Source organism: Myxocyprinus asiaticus, chromosome 29 (assembly GCF_019703515.2).
Source record: "Myxocyprinus asiaticus isolate MX2 ecotype Aquarium Trade chromosome 29, UBuf_Myxa_2, whole genome shotgun sequence".
Taxonomy (NCBI): domain Eukaryota; kingdom Metazoa; phylum Chordata; class Actinopteri; order Cypriniformes; family Catostomidae; genus Myxocyprinus; species Myxocyprinus asiaticus.
In genome coordinates this window covers 21026319-21039390 of record NC_059372.1, presented here as the reverse complement: position 1 = coordinate 21039390, position 13072 = coordinate 21026319, and the positions used below count along the sequence as shown (strand labels likewise).

Sequence of the window (13072 nt, the reverse complement as noted above, 5' to 3'; positions counted from 1 at the left end):
CTTGACTATGACTTTATAAGTTGGCCTTTGATTAATGGAACAATTCCCTCCCTTTAACAATATCCTTGCCTGTGCTTTTTCAATTTGTTTTATTTAATAATATTTAATTTTGCAAGGAATATTAAGGCCCATGCCAACCAAAGCTTTAAAAGATTTAAAAGAACAATTAATAGTAAACTTTATGGACAAGTATCAACAATTTGTAAAAAGCCATATGTTTTGATTAAGATTTACCATTTGATGCCACTTCATGCATTCTGAATGACGTGTGCCATTTACAATGCACAAGCTTGAATATGAGGGGCCTTCAGCTAGCCAGAGTGCTAATAAATGGCATTCATCATTAATAAACTGATATGTAAATGTCTGATATGATTTCATTTCCATTCAATTTACCTGTACAAATACTGTATGGTATCTTGTTGTTAGCATATAACTTACTAGTATATGCTGCTGTTCAAAGGATGCTATATACCATAAGAAATGAAAACAGAGGTTCAAGCTGCTTAGACCAGCCTAAAGTGGTTTGATGGTCTTAGCTGGTTTAAGCTGAAGTAACCTTTTAAGCCTACCAAAGCTGGTGTTAAGATGGTCAGCCAACTTGGTCAGCCAACTGGTGTCCCAACCTGCCCAAGCTGGTTTGGCTGGTCTGTGTTAAAGGTTTTAAATGGGTTTTGGAGACTAGCTAGACCAGCTTGGAGACCAGCTGGCTGAACAGTTGACCTTTTAAGGCTGGGGGTAGAATAAGAGACAGGGGCTTTTCTTCTACGTCAAATAGCCTCAGAGAGTTGGTCCAGTTAAAGTTCCCTGCCACACATATCAATGAAGTTGTTTGCAAAGGCCAGAGTTTAAGTGGAGATCTATTCAGCTGTTCTCCGGGCTGTGCGAAAGTGCTGCAATCACTCGTCAAGGTTTGTGCTGTGAAGACCACTCCAGCTGAAGACTCCCACTTTCTTCAGACTGCATGAAAACATCCATAAGTATATACCATAATATTCTCTTGAAAAACTAAAAATGATGAGATTAGAAATAATTTGTAATGTTTTCAAATATAAGTTTATTTGACAGTCTTTGCTGATGCATTTTTTCTTCCAAAGTTAAGACAGTCATATAAATAATAACTTCGAAGTCTAGTGAGGGGATTAAATGGACTGTTATGACCTTGTATAAATCATTGTATGACAGTTAGTTACGTATGTTGAAATATTTATTTATTTATTTATTTATTTATTTTAAAGTGGCCTGTCTATTAGTTTGCTACTATATCCAGTCATATCATCGTGCATTGCTTCGGTTACAGCTTCAGATCTGTTATCGTTTAGCATAGATCAGAAATGGCATGATTAAGCTGCTATGTACCGCATTAAGCTGTAGTTTGCAGGGACCGTTTCATTACTAAGTTTTAGTAATATTTTACTGGCTTATAGTAATGCAGTGGGCAACTGATGACACCGAATACTTCTTTCACAAGTACAGCACCTGTAGCCAACCTGGCAGAAGGCTGAATGATGAATTTGGCATGGGCTCATTTGTTCTTTGCTGTCATCTTGTGGTCATTGCCGTGCACGACAGCATCACTGGCGGTCAACAGCTCACCAGATGATGTTTCCATTGTGGCTCCGCTGAACGTTAGGAACAGGAGCGACATCAGTGCACCTCGAGACCGATGGAAACGCTACATCTCCAGCAGAGATATGATGGCAATACTGGATTATCACAACCGCGTTCGCTCACAGGTCTTTCCATCCGCAGCCAATATGGAATACATGGTAGGAATTTTTTTGTTTGTTTGATTTTTGGCGTAATTAATTAGTATTTAAAATTTAATTTAAATAATTATTATTTATGTTACAAATACTACTACTACTACTACTACTAATTATTATTATTACTGCTAGTTTAATTAATTATAGTAATAATAATAATAATTATTATTATTGTGATTATTATTATTATCATTATTATTATTTGTCTAATTACCATCATCATTATCATCATCATCATTATAATTTATGTTTCTCTGTTTGTGTTGTTATTATTATTGTTCATTATTATCATTGTTGTCATTATTATTTGTTTAGTTATTATTATTATTATCAATTACAATTATTTATAATAATACAAATTATAATTATTATGATAATTATTATGATAATCATCATCATTATTTTTATTTATTTATTAAAATAAATATGTATTTATTTATTATTGTTATTATTATTATTATTATCATTATTATCGTTATTATTGTAGTTATAATAGTATTAATAATAATAATTATTATTATTATTTGTGTTTCTATGTTGAAAAAACAGTGTTTTTGTGTATGTACTGTACGTTGCATACTAAACGATTAAAGATAAACATTATTAGTTTTTTTTCCTGAATGCAACATTTCAGGACAGTCTGTGGTTGCCCCTCAATTTAACTGAATTAATTATTTTTATAATCCATTCTTTCTCCTTGGCGAGGTGTGGGATGAGAGACTGGCTAAATCTGCAGAGTCTTGGGCTTCTCAGTGCATGTGGGATCATGGACCACCCCATATTATGCGGCATACAGGACAGAACTTGTCCATCATCTCTGGAAGGTACATTACAAAAAAGTAATGCCATGGTGCTATCTTATATATATATATATATACTAGCCTAGGCTGCAAATTTTTCCATTTACTGTTAGCATGGAATGATTATTTAAGATCCCATCTGTCAATTCTACATCAAATCTATATGTAGTGTTATCATATTCTGAATATGCTTGTAATTATCGTTCTGATATCATGGGGAAGACAATTAATGGTACAATTTATTTCCTCTTGCAGATACAGATCAGTCATTGAGCTGGTACGATCCTGGTACGATGAAAGACACTCTTTCTCCCACCCCAACGGATGCAGTGGATTTGTCTGTTCACACTATACTCAGGTGTGTCTCCAAAATCAATAAGCATTTTACAAACCCTTTTGTCAGTGGACCTACGCTGGTGGCCAAAAGTTTGGAATAATGTACAGATTTTGCTTTTTCGGAAGGAAATTGGCACTTTAATTCACCAAAGTGGCATTCAACTGATCACAAATTATAGTCAGGACATTATTGATGTAAAAATCACTATTTGAAAAAAGTAATTTTTGATCAAATCTAGACAGGCCCATTTCCAGCAGCCATCACTCCAACACCTTATTCTTGAGTAATCATGCTAATTTGCTAATTTGGTACTAGAAAATCACTTGCCATTGTATACCAAACACAGTTGAAAGCTATTTGGTTCGTTAAATGAAGCTTAACATTGTTTTTGTGCTTGTTTTTGAGTTGCCACAGTATGCACTAGACTGGCATGTCTTAAGGTCTATATTAGGTAAAAATGGCAAAAAAAAGAAGCAGCTTTCTCTAGAAAGTTGTCAGTCAATCATTGGTTTGAGGAATGCAGGCTATACAATGCTTGAAATTGCCAAAAAAGTTTCATTACTTTCGTAACCTCTGTTCCCTGATGGAGGGAATGAGACACGAGTGTCCACGTCGGGGGGGGGGGGGGGGGGGGGGGGTACTTCAAGTGGAAATACATCACATGGTCTTACCGAGTCTTGTCGGAAGTATGTCATGTGGAGAGTCGCATGATAGGTCCTACCCAAGGGGGGAGGATTTTCTACAGGCATGGTGACGTAGTTTACCAAGAGGGAAATGATTTTACGGAAGATATAACACATGGGGTTACCTATGGAGAACCACCGCATGCGGAGCACCTACCTCAGTACAGGTACAGGTTTCTCCGCAAACTCGACTGCCACAGGGCTAAGGAGGACGTCATCCAGGGATCACAGTCTGTGAACACGACTGGGAGTCAAGAGTGCACGTCTTCCCCTCAAGGGAGGGGAAAGGCGCTATGCGCAAGCAGTACACCCGGCCAGCTGTCCCGGAACTTACCTGCTTGTGCCTGCCACTACACGGGACAAAACTGACTCAACCCGGAGATTGTAGAACCTCACAAAGGTGTTGGGTGTTGCCCAGCCCACTGCTCTGCAGATGTATGCCAAAGAGGCGCCACTGGCCAGGGCCCAGGAGGCCGCCACACTCCTGGTAGAGTGGACTCGTAACCCTGCAGGGGGTGGCACGTCCTGAGCTTGATATGCCATAGAGATTGCGTCAATGACCCAGTGGGCGATCCTCTGTTTGGAGAAAGCGCTTCCTTTCCGTTGTCCACCAAAGCAGACAAAGAGCTGATTGGAGCTTCTAAAGCTCTGTGTGCGATCCAAATAGATGCGTAAAGCTCGCACCGGACACAGCAATGCTAAGGCTGGGTCTGCCTCCTCCTGGGGCAGCACTTGCAGGTTCACCAACTGATCCCTAAAAGGGGTTGTGGGAACCTTGGGCACATAGCCCGGTCGGGGTCTCAAGATCACGTGAGAGTAACCCGGACCAAACTCCAAGCTGACAGAGAATGCTTGCAGGTCCCCTACCCTCTTGATGGAAGTAAGCGCAGTCAGGAGGGCAGTCTTGAAAGAGAGTGCCTTAAGCTCAGCTGACTCCAAGGGCTCAAAGGGAGCTCCCCGTAGACCCTGAAGGACTACAGAGAGGTCCAATGGGGGAATGAGGCGTGGTCTAGAGGGGTTCAACCTCCTAGCGCCTCTCAGGAACCTGATGATCAAGTCGTGCTTCCCCAAGTACTTACCATCTACTGCATCGTGATGAGCCGAAATAGTGGCTACATACACCTTCAAGGTGGAGGGGGACAGCCACCCCTCCAACCTCTCCTGCAGGAAGGAAAGCACCGATCCGGCTGCGCATCACTGGGGGTCTTCCTGTTGGGAAGTACACCACTTAGCGAACAGACGCCACTTCAAGGCATACAGGCGCCTCATAGAGGGAGACATAGCCTGAGTGATCATGTCTACCACCGCGGGCGGTAAGCCACTTAAGTCCGCCGCGTCCCGTCCAAAGGCCAGACGTGGAGATTTCAGAGGTCTGGTTGCTCCCAGTCCTCCCTGATCTTTCACAGGGTCTGTGGAGGAAACGCATACTTGCATAGTCCAGGGGGCCAGCTGTGTGCCAACGCATCTATACCGAGAGGTGCCTCGGTCAGGGCGTACCAAAGCGGGCAGTGGGAGGATTCCCGGGAAGCAAACAGGTCTACCAGTGCTCGACCGAATCGACTCCAAATCAGCTGGACCACCTGAGGGTGGAGACTCCACTCTCCCCTGAGGGTAACCTGGCGTGACAGCGCGTCCGCTGCGGTGTTGAGGTCGCCCGGGATGTGAGTGGCTCGTAGCGACTTGAAGCACTGCTGACTCCAGAGGAGGAGACAGCAGGCGAGTTTTGACATGCAATGGGAGCGTAGACCGCCTTGGCGGTTGATGTAAGCTACCGTCGCTGTGTTGTCTGTCCGGACCAACATGTGCTTGCCCTGGATCAAAACCTCCGCAAGGCAAGCAGTACTGCCAACAACTCTAGGCAGTTGATGTGCCAACGCAGCCACGGGCCAGTCCAAGAACCGGCGGCTGAGTGCCCATTGCATACAGCGCCCCAGCCTGTCTTGGGGGCATCTGTTGTAACCACGATGCGCCTGGAGACCTGCTCTAAGGGAACCCCTGCCCGTAGAAATGCCAGGTTGGTCCAAGGGCTGAAGAGGTGGCGACAGACTGGCGTGAAGGTCACGCGGTGTGTCCCGCAGCGCCATGCCCATCTCGGGACTCGAGTCCAAAGCCAGTGCTGAAGCGGTCTCTTTTGCATCAACCCGAGCGGTGTGGCCGCCGCTGAGGATGCCATATGCCCCAGGAGCCTCTGAAAGTGTTTCAGTGGAACCGCTGTTCATCTGAATGCCTTCAGACAGTTCAGCACCAACTGTGCTCGCTCATTCATGAGGTGCGCTGTCATCGAGACTGAGTCCAACTCCAGACCGAGAAAAGAGATGCTCTGAACCGGGGAGAGCTTGCTTTTTCCCAGTTGACCTGAAGCCCCAGTCAGCTGAGGTGCCAGAGCATGAGGTACCTGTGTGCGTATAGCAACTCTCGAGAGTGAGCTAAGATCAGCCAGTCGTCGAGATAGTTGAGAATGTGGATGCCCACTTCCCTTAGCGGGGCAAGGGCTGCCTCCGCGACCTTTGTGAAGACACAAGGGGACAAGGACAGGCCGAAGGGGAGGACCTTGTACTGGTACGCCTGGCCCTCGAAAGCAAACCGCAGGAAGGGTCTGTGTCAAGGTAGGGCCGAGACGTGGAAGTATGCGTCCTTCAGGTCTACTGCCGCGAACAAATCTAGATGTCGGACGCTCGCTAGAATACGTTTTTGCGTCAGCATCTTGAACGGGAGTCTGTGCAAGGCCCAGTTCAGTACTCGCAAGTCCAGGATTGGTTGCAACCCACCGCCTTTCTCTGGTACAATGAAGTAAGGGCTGTAGAACCCTTTCCTCATCTCGGCTGGAGGGACAGGCTCAATCGCGCCCTTGCGCAGGAGGGTCGTGATCTCTGCACGCAAGGTAGTGGTGTTGTCACCCTTCACCGAGGTGAAGTGGACTCGCTGAACCTGGGCAGGCGCCTGGCGAACTGAATCACGTAGCCGAGTCGGATGGTCCGGGTCAGCCATCGCAACGGGTTGGAAAGCGCTAGCCATGCGCCCAAACTCCGGGCGAGGGGGACAAAGGGAATGATCACGTTAGACGTACGGGCGGGTGGGGCCTCGTGGTGGGACGGAGCTTGAGGTGCCACTTGAGAGGACTCGAGCCCTGTGGCTGTGCTGAGTCCAGGGACATCGAAGCAGTTACCTGGCTCCTGCCGCCCACCATAAGATTGGTCGAGGAGGGGGGAGGAGGAATCTCGTCCTCGTAGTCCACTGGAACCAATCCCGTGTGGGCATGTTTGTGCCACAGCTGGGCGCACAGGGGCAGGGGGTCCACTGCTGGAGCGCCATACCTTCCAAAATGGGACGGTGGACATGACGACGGCCATGCGCACCGAATATGTGACCCAGGGGACAAGGGAACCATTCTTTTGTCAGGCTTTTGGGTGCCGCAGCCTCCTGGGCATGCGGCGACAAAAGATTCTCCTCCCGGCCCTCCACCGGGGGATGGAGTGTTCTGTTGACCAACCCCAGAGAAGTGGATCTCCTCGCCCCTGGGTCGCCTGTCTCGGGGGTGCTTCGAAGCCTTCCTCGGGTTCTTAGGGGCCGGCCGCGAGATGTGTGGCGTCTGCTTCCTGCGGATGGCTCAACGCCGGAGCTGGGCCACGGGGGTGGGCTGCGGCAGAGCCGGTGCTGCAGGAGGACTCCCTTGGCGACGAGCAGACAGGGTGTGGTGTCTCAAGCTGCGCCGGGGCAGGATGTGTTGTAAAACCTCTGTCTGCTTCTTCACTGCCGAGAACTGCTGGGCAAAGTCCTCAACGGCGTCGCCAAACAGGCCAACCTGGGAAATGGGGGCATCAAGGAACCATGCCTTGTTCGCTTCTCCCATCTCGACCAAGTTGAGCCAAAGGTGGTGCTCCTGGACCACCAGGGTGGACATCACCTGCCCGAGAGACCGCGGCGTGACCTTTGTCGCCCGGAGAGCGAGGTCGGTCGCCGAGCGCAGTTCCTGCATCAATCCCGGGTCAGAACTACCCTCGTGCAGTACTTTTAGTGCCTTGGCTTGGTGTACTTGCAGGAGAGCCATGGCGTGCAGGGCGGAGGTGGCTTGTCAAGCGGCACCATAGGCTCCAGCCATTAGGGATGACGTAAACCTACAGGCCTTGGATGGGAGCTTTGGGTGCCCACGCCAGGTGGCGGTGCTCTGCGGATACAAGTGCACCGCAAGTGCCTTGTCCACCTGGGGGATCACCGAATACCCCCTGGCCACTCCGCCATCGAGGGAAGCGAGAGCGGGGGAGCTGAAAGACCAGGACCGGGCAGTAAAAGGTGCCTCCCATGATCTTGTCAGCTCCTCATGCACTTCCAGGAAGAAAGGAACAGGGGCGGGGTGTGGCTGGCGCCCCATGCCCAGGAACCGATCATCAAGCCGCGAGGGTTCAGGGGAGAGTGGAGGGTTCCACTCTAGCCCAACGCTCGCGGCCACCCGGGAAAGCATGTCTGTCATTTCCGCGTCGGCATGAGGCTGGGCGACTGTTCCCGAAGGAGGAAGCCGAGCCGAAGCCTCTGCGTCAGACTGGACGAGCCCACTCTCCGATGCTGCACTCGATAACTCATTGTCTTCCGGAGCTCCGAACGAGAAGTCGAACTCACGCTGAGACGAGCCGCCGGTCTCGTGCGAGAGCCCGATCAGGGCAAGCAAGAGTGCTGGGGTATGGGAGGTCTGTGGGGGGATACCCGGCGGAGGTGGTCCCATTGATGTCCCCAAATCGCTCCCAGTGCTAACTGATGCGGCCTCAAACCTGTAGGTAGAAGGACCGGTGCGGGGAGCCGCTGGGGTGGCTTTCTTTCTTATGAAAGCAAGCCGCGACCGCAACGTTGCCATGGTCATGTTCTCGCAATGAGGACATGACTCATCCACACACAATATCTCCGCAAGGGCAGTGCCCAGACACGTAAGACAGCGATTGTGGCCATCGGAAGCAGAGGGATAACGACCGCAACCAGGAATAACACACAAACGGAAAGGCATCTTTAAAAAGACGTGTCTTTAAAAAGACATTACGTGTGTGCCGCTCTTTCAGAAAGAAAATATACTCTTTTAGAATATACTCTTTTAAATGTTCTGCCGAAGCACCCAGGGGCGTTCTCTGCAAACCACAGATGCAGAGGGGGAGAAGCCGCTGAAATGCGCCGTAAAATCCAGCAGAGAGAGGTGAATGATCTCGGCGGATGAATTCAGCTCAATGAATAGAACCGCTCGGCTCCGAAGAAAAAATCTGAATGAGTGGTTGCATACCAGCTCCTTTTATACCCGTATGTCCGGGGGTGTGGCATGCAAATTCCACTCGCCAATTCTCATTGGCCTTTTTTAAAAAAAGCAGAGGTGTTTGGGGCTCCCAAGTGTGACCCCTAGTGTCACTACATCGACACAACGTCGAGTGAGTGACAGATAGGGAACTGAAGATTTCATACAATGGTGTACACTACAGTCTTCAAAGACAAAGGACAACTGGCTCTAACAAGGATAGAAAGAGATGTGGAAGGCCCAGATGTACAACTAACAAGAGGATATGTACATTAGAGTCTCTAGTTTGAGAAATGCCTCACATGTCCTCCGTTGACAGCTTCATTGAATTCTACATGCTCAACACCAGTTTCATGTACAACAATAAAGAGAAGACTCAGGGGTGCAGGCCTTATGGGAAGAATTGCAAAGAAAAAGCCACTTTTGAAACAGAAAAACAAAAAGAAAAGGTTAGAGTGGGCAAAGAAACACGTACATTGGACAACAGATAATTGGAAAAAAGTGTTATGGATCTTAACCCCATTGAGATTTTGTGGGATCAGCTAGACTGTAAGGTGTGTGAGAAGTGCTCGACAAGACAGTCACATCTATGGCAAGAGCTACAAGAAGTGTGGGGTGAAATGTCACGTGAGTATCTGGACAAACTGACAGCTAGAATGCCAAGGATCTGCAAAGCTGTCATTGCTGCACGTGGAGGATTTTTTGATGAGAACTTTTTGAAGTAGTTCAATTGTTATAGTAATTTTTTCACATTATTAATGTCCTGACTATACATTGTGATCAGTTGAATGCCACTTTGGTGAATAAAAGTACCAATTTCTTTCCAAAAGAGCAAAATCTGTACATTATTCCAAACTTTTGGCCGCCAGTGTATCTGAGCAAAAAGAATTTTGTTTATCTCATAATATAAATGTAACATACATTATATTTCAATGATAACTCAGCGATATGTAGGACATTAATATTAGTAATGGCTGTGTTTCAGATGGTGTGGGCCAGCAGCAATAAGATTGGGTGTGCTACCAACAGGTGTTCAAACATATATGTATTTGGGAGTATGTGGAAACAAGCCACCTTATTGGTTTGCAACTATTCTATCAAGTAAGAATAATTCTGTATCAAAATCATTTTAAGGCATAATGCATAAGCAGAATGAAAGTAATCAAATCCCCTCATATTGGTACTTTTCTTCTAGGGGTAACTGGGTAGGAGAAGCTCCATATAAGTCAGGAAAACCATGCTCTGCATGTCCTTCAAGTTATGGAGGTTCATGCAATAAAAACCAGTGTGACTCTAGATCAAAATCCAGAAAAAATATAAATGGTTTCAAAAGCTTATAAATTGTTCACACTCAGCAGGAAACATTTACAAATTTTTTCTTCCATTATTATAAATCAAATAATTTTAAAGAAAAATATTTTACAAATGAGCTAACTATAAGGTACATATTTCACTTTATGGTGTAAGGTGTATGTATTTTTACTAAACATTTTCTTATATAATAGAAAACCACTAAAACATACATTTCATGATGCATTTCTTCAAGAAGCAAATTATTCAATGGATATCTTAAACAACTGAACAGCACTGAACTGCTGTAAAATGTGCAATGAATCAAAAGTTGGTCCAATTATCCCTAATGACCACATTGAGTCAACTGTTGTGTCATTAACCCTTATTTCTGACAAATTTTGTATATTTCTTTTTTATCTTCTTTGTGTTGTTTTTATGTTCATTGTTTTTCTTTTCCAATGCCATGGACTGTTTGCACTGTTTTACCTATCTTTTTTGTACTTAGCTGCATTGCAATGACAGTTCACATTGAGAGTTAAGCACTTTCTTTTATTCTGCCTTTCTGTGCAGGTAATAAATTTTCTTTAGATTGGGAAACGTATTGTGTTCACTGGTTTCCAAGTTACTATCTTTTCGAAATGTGTACTGCACTCATTTCATGCAGAGGACATGACTACATTGTCAACACATTTGTCCTCATAAAAACAGACCTTTTATTTACATTTTCACTCATAACACATACATGTCTCCTACAGGCTGTTGCCAACACCTTCACAGTAGGCACATAGCCAATGGCAAAATAAATAACCACCTATCAGAGAATCATTTATAATTTACAGCAATTTATTTTAGATTTAGGGGTATCTCCTGTAGGACAGTGCAATTATAGTCCTAGACCTCATTAATGTGCTCAGTTCACCTAAACAATCCAGATATGCTGTAAACCAGAACTAAAAAGGCGTATAAAGCCATAAACACAAGAGCAGGACCACTGTCTCCAATTCAATGTAAAGTATTGGGAATACTTAACGGCAATTGCAATCATTTGGATGAATAATAAAACATGGAATATATCTGAAATAGTGCAATATGCCACTAATCATTTAATTTGCAGTAATGTAGGGACATAGGGCCTCAATCAGTTGGCTCTTGAATATGCACATTGCAGTATAATAAGCCTAATGGATGCACATAATTAAGGACTGTGGCGACATTTTTACATAATGATATTTCATTGTTCATTACACATATAGCCAGTTCAGAGGGGAAATGCTGACTGTGTGGCGCTAAAAGCTAGTAAAATATTCTCCCAAACAGATGAGGTTTTTTAGGTAAATGGTCTATTGAGTTTTAAATAAACAAAAACCTACCTCTCTTCCCTAAACCTACTGTACCTAACCAATAGTGTCATATAAGCAAATGTGAAATGAAAAACAGATCAAAATTTTAAAGGGGTCATGACATATTCTTTTTCAATAACTGTATTATCTTCCCTGGGGTCCACTGATAATGTTAGTAAAGTTTTTTTCTCCACCAAAACAGTCATAATTTAGTAATATATAATCATTTTCCACCCTGTCTCTGGTCCTCTGTCTGAAACGCTCTGTTTTGGTACACGCCTACTGTTATGATTGGCTAACATCGTGCATCCCTTCAAATACAGCCATTTTTTAAACTCAACCGGAAAAGAATGAGCAAGCTCCACAAAATTATTAAACAAAAATTCTGGGTTTACATGGAACGAACATCCAAAACATTGCATCCAAATATATTAAACTATAAACTATCAAACATTTGAAAACATTTGAAACATTCATGAATAAAACTGTTTACTTACAGTTTTGCGATTGGGTCCAATAGTGCTTTTAACTGCCCCATCCTTCAATAACAGTTCCTTTGCAAAGCTTGAATCAAACTGTGACTGGTTCACAAGCAATCCATGATGATATGAGTCGAAACAAAAATACAGTCCACGCAGAAATAAAACGAAGACACATCTATATGACGCACACACATACAGTATCATCCTGCACTGATGTTCACATCAAAACAGTCAAAGAAGTCCATCTAGTGTAATGCATGTTTTCATATACCAACAATAAAAAAATCGCTCACATGGGCGCTAGCACTCATCCAAGATGCATCTGTGCTCAAAACAGCAAGATGCAGTGCAGCCAAATGAAACAGAATGGGGTCTCCTTTCCAGAGTTGTAACTTGATACTGCGTCTTTGAAAAGCGATGAAAAATACATGGCAATGGTCAAAGATGTTTGTCTAGTGCATGTTTATATACAAAAATAATGTAAAATAGTCCAGATGGGTCCCCTTTGGTGTTCAGGAATAGTTATGCCACACTAGGCTTGTCTGTCCTGCTCTTTCTCTCTGTTTACGAACTGAGCACTAGTGGACAGGGCCAAGGGTGTGATGATGTAAAGTAGGAGTTGATGTTGTTGCTTTAGAGGCGGTCATGAATTAATGAGCCTCCTAGTGACGTCATGAAGTTGCGGAAGTAAAGAACAAGGTGTTTTTGCAGCTTGGTTTCAATAAATGCTTTTATTGCATTGGGGATTAAGTTTTGAGCTCTGAAATTTACAGTATCTTATTAAAGTAGAATGACCTCTTATATGTCAAAATATCAAGAAAAAATGTATTCCTCATTACATGACCCCTTTAAAGTTAATGCTCTATCGAGTTTAAATCAACAAAACAACCACCCTACCTTAAACCTTGAACCTAAACCAAACCAATAGTGTCATAAAAAGCAAATGCGAGATGAAAAGTGCAATAGCTTCTATGACACTTTTGGTTCAGATCTTGACTCGCATGCTCTTCAGGACTCTTACCTCAGTCTTTTGCGTCGAAAGTGTAACGCTGAATCATTTGAGCTACCGCGCAATTTGATCGCACTTGAACAAGCTTGTAAA

The 13072-nt window shown here is 44.6% G+C and overlaps 1 protein-coding gene across 2 annotated transcripts; it reads left to right on the top strand.

Moving 5' to 3' along the window:
* Window positions 1-457: 457 nt before the first annotated feature.
* On the top strand, window positions 458-10738 carry LOC127419622 (peptidase inhibitor R3HDML-like). Of its 2 annotated transcripts, none has more exons than XM_051661171.1 (6): window positions 458-980; window positions 1477-1769; window positions 2472-2590; window positions 2822-2924; window positions 9841-9956; window positions 10051-10738. In XM_051661171.1, exons 2-6 carry the CDS (start codon window positions 1506-1508, stop codon window positions 10193-10195), a joined length of 747 nt encoding a protein of 248 aa, XP_051517131.1. In that variant the 5' UTR covers window positions 458-980; window positions 1477-1505; the 3' UTR covers window positions 10196-10738. The 2 variants fall into 2 exon arrangements, with proteins under 2 accessions (XP_051517131.1, XP_051517130.1); XM_051661170.1 differs by having other exon boundaries at window positions 1472-1769.
* The last annotated feature ends 2334 nt before the right edge of the window (window positions 10739-13072 follow it).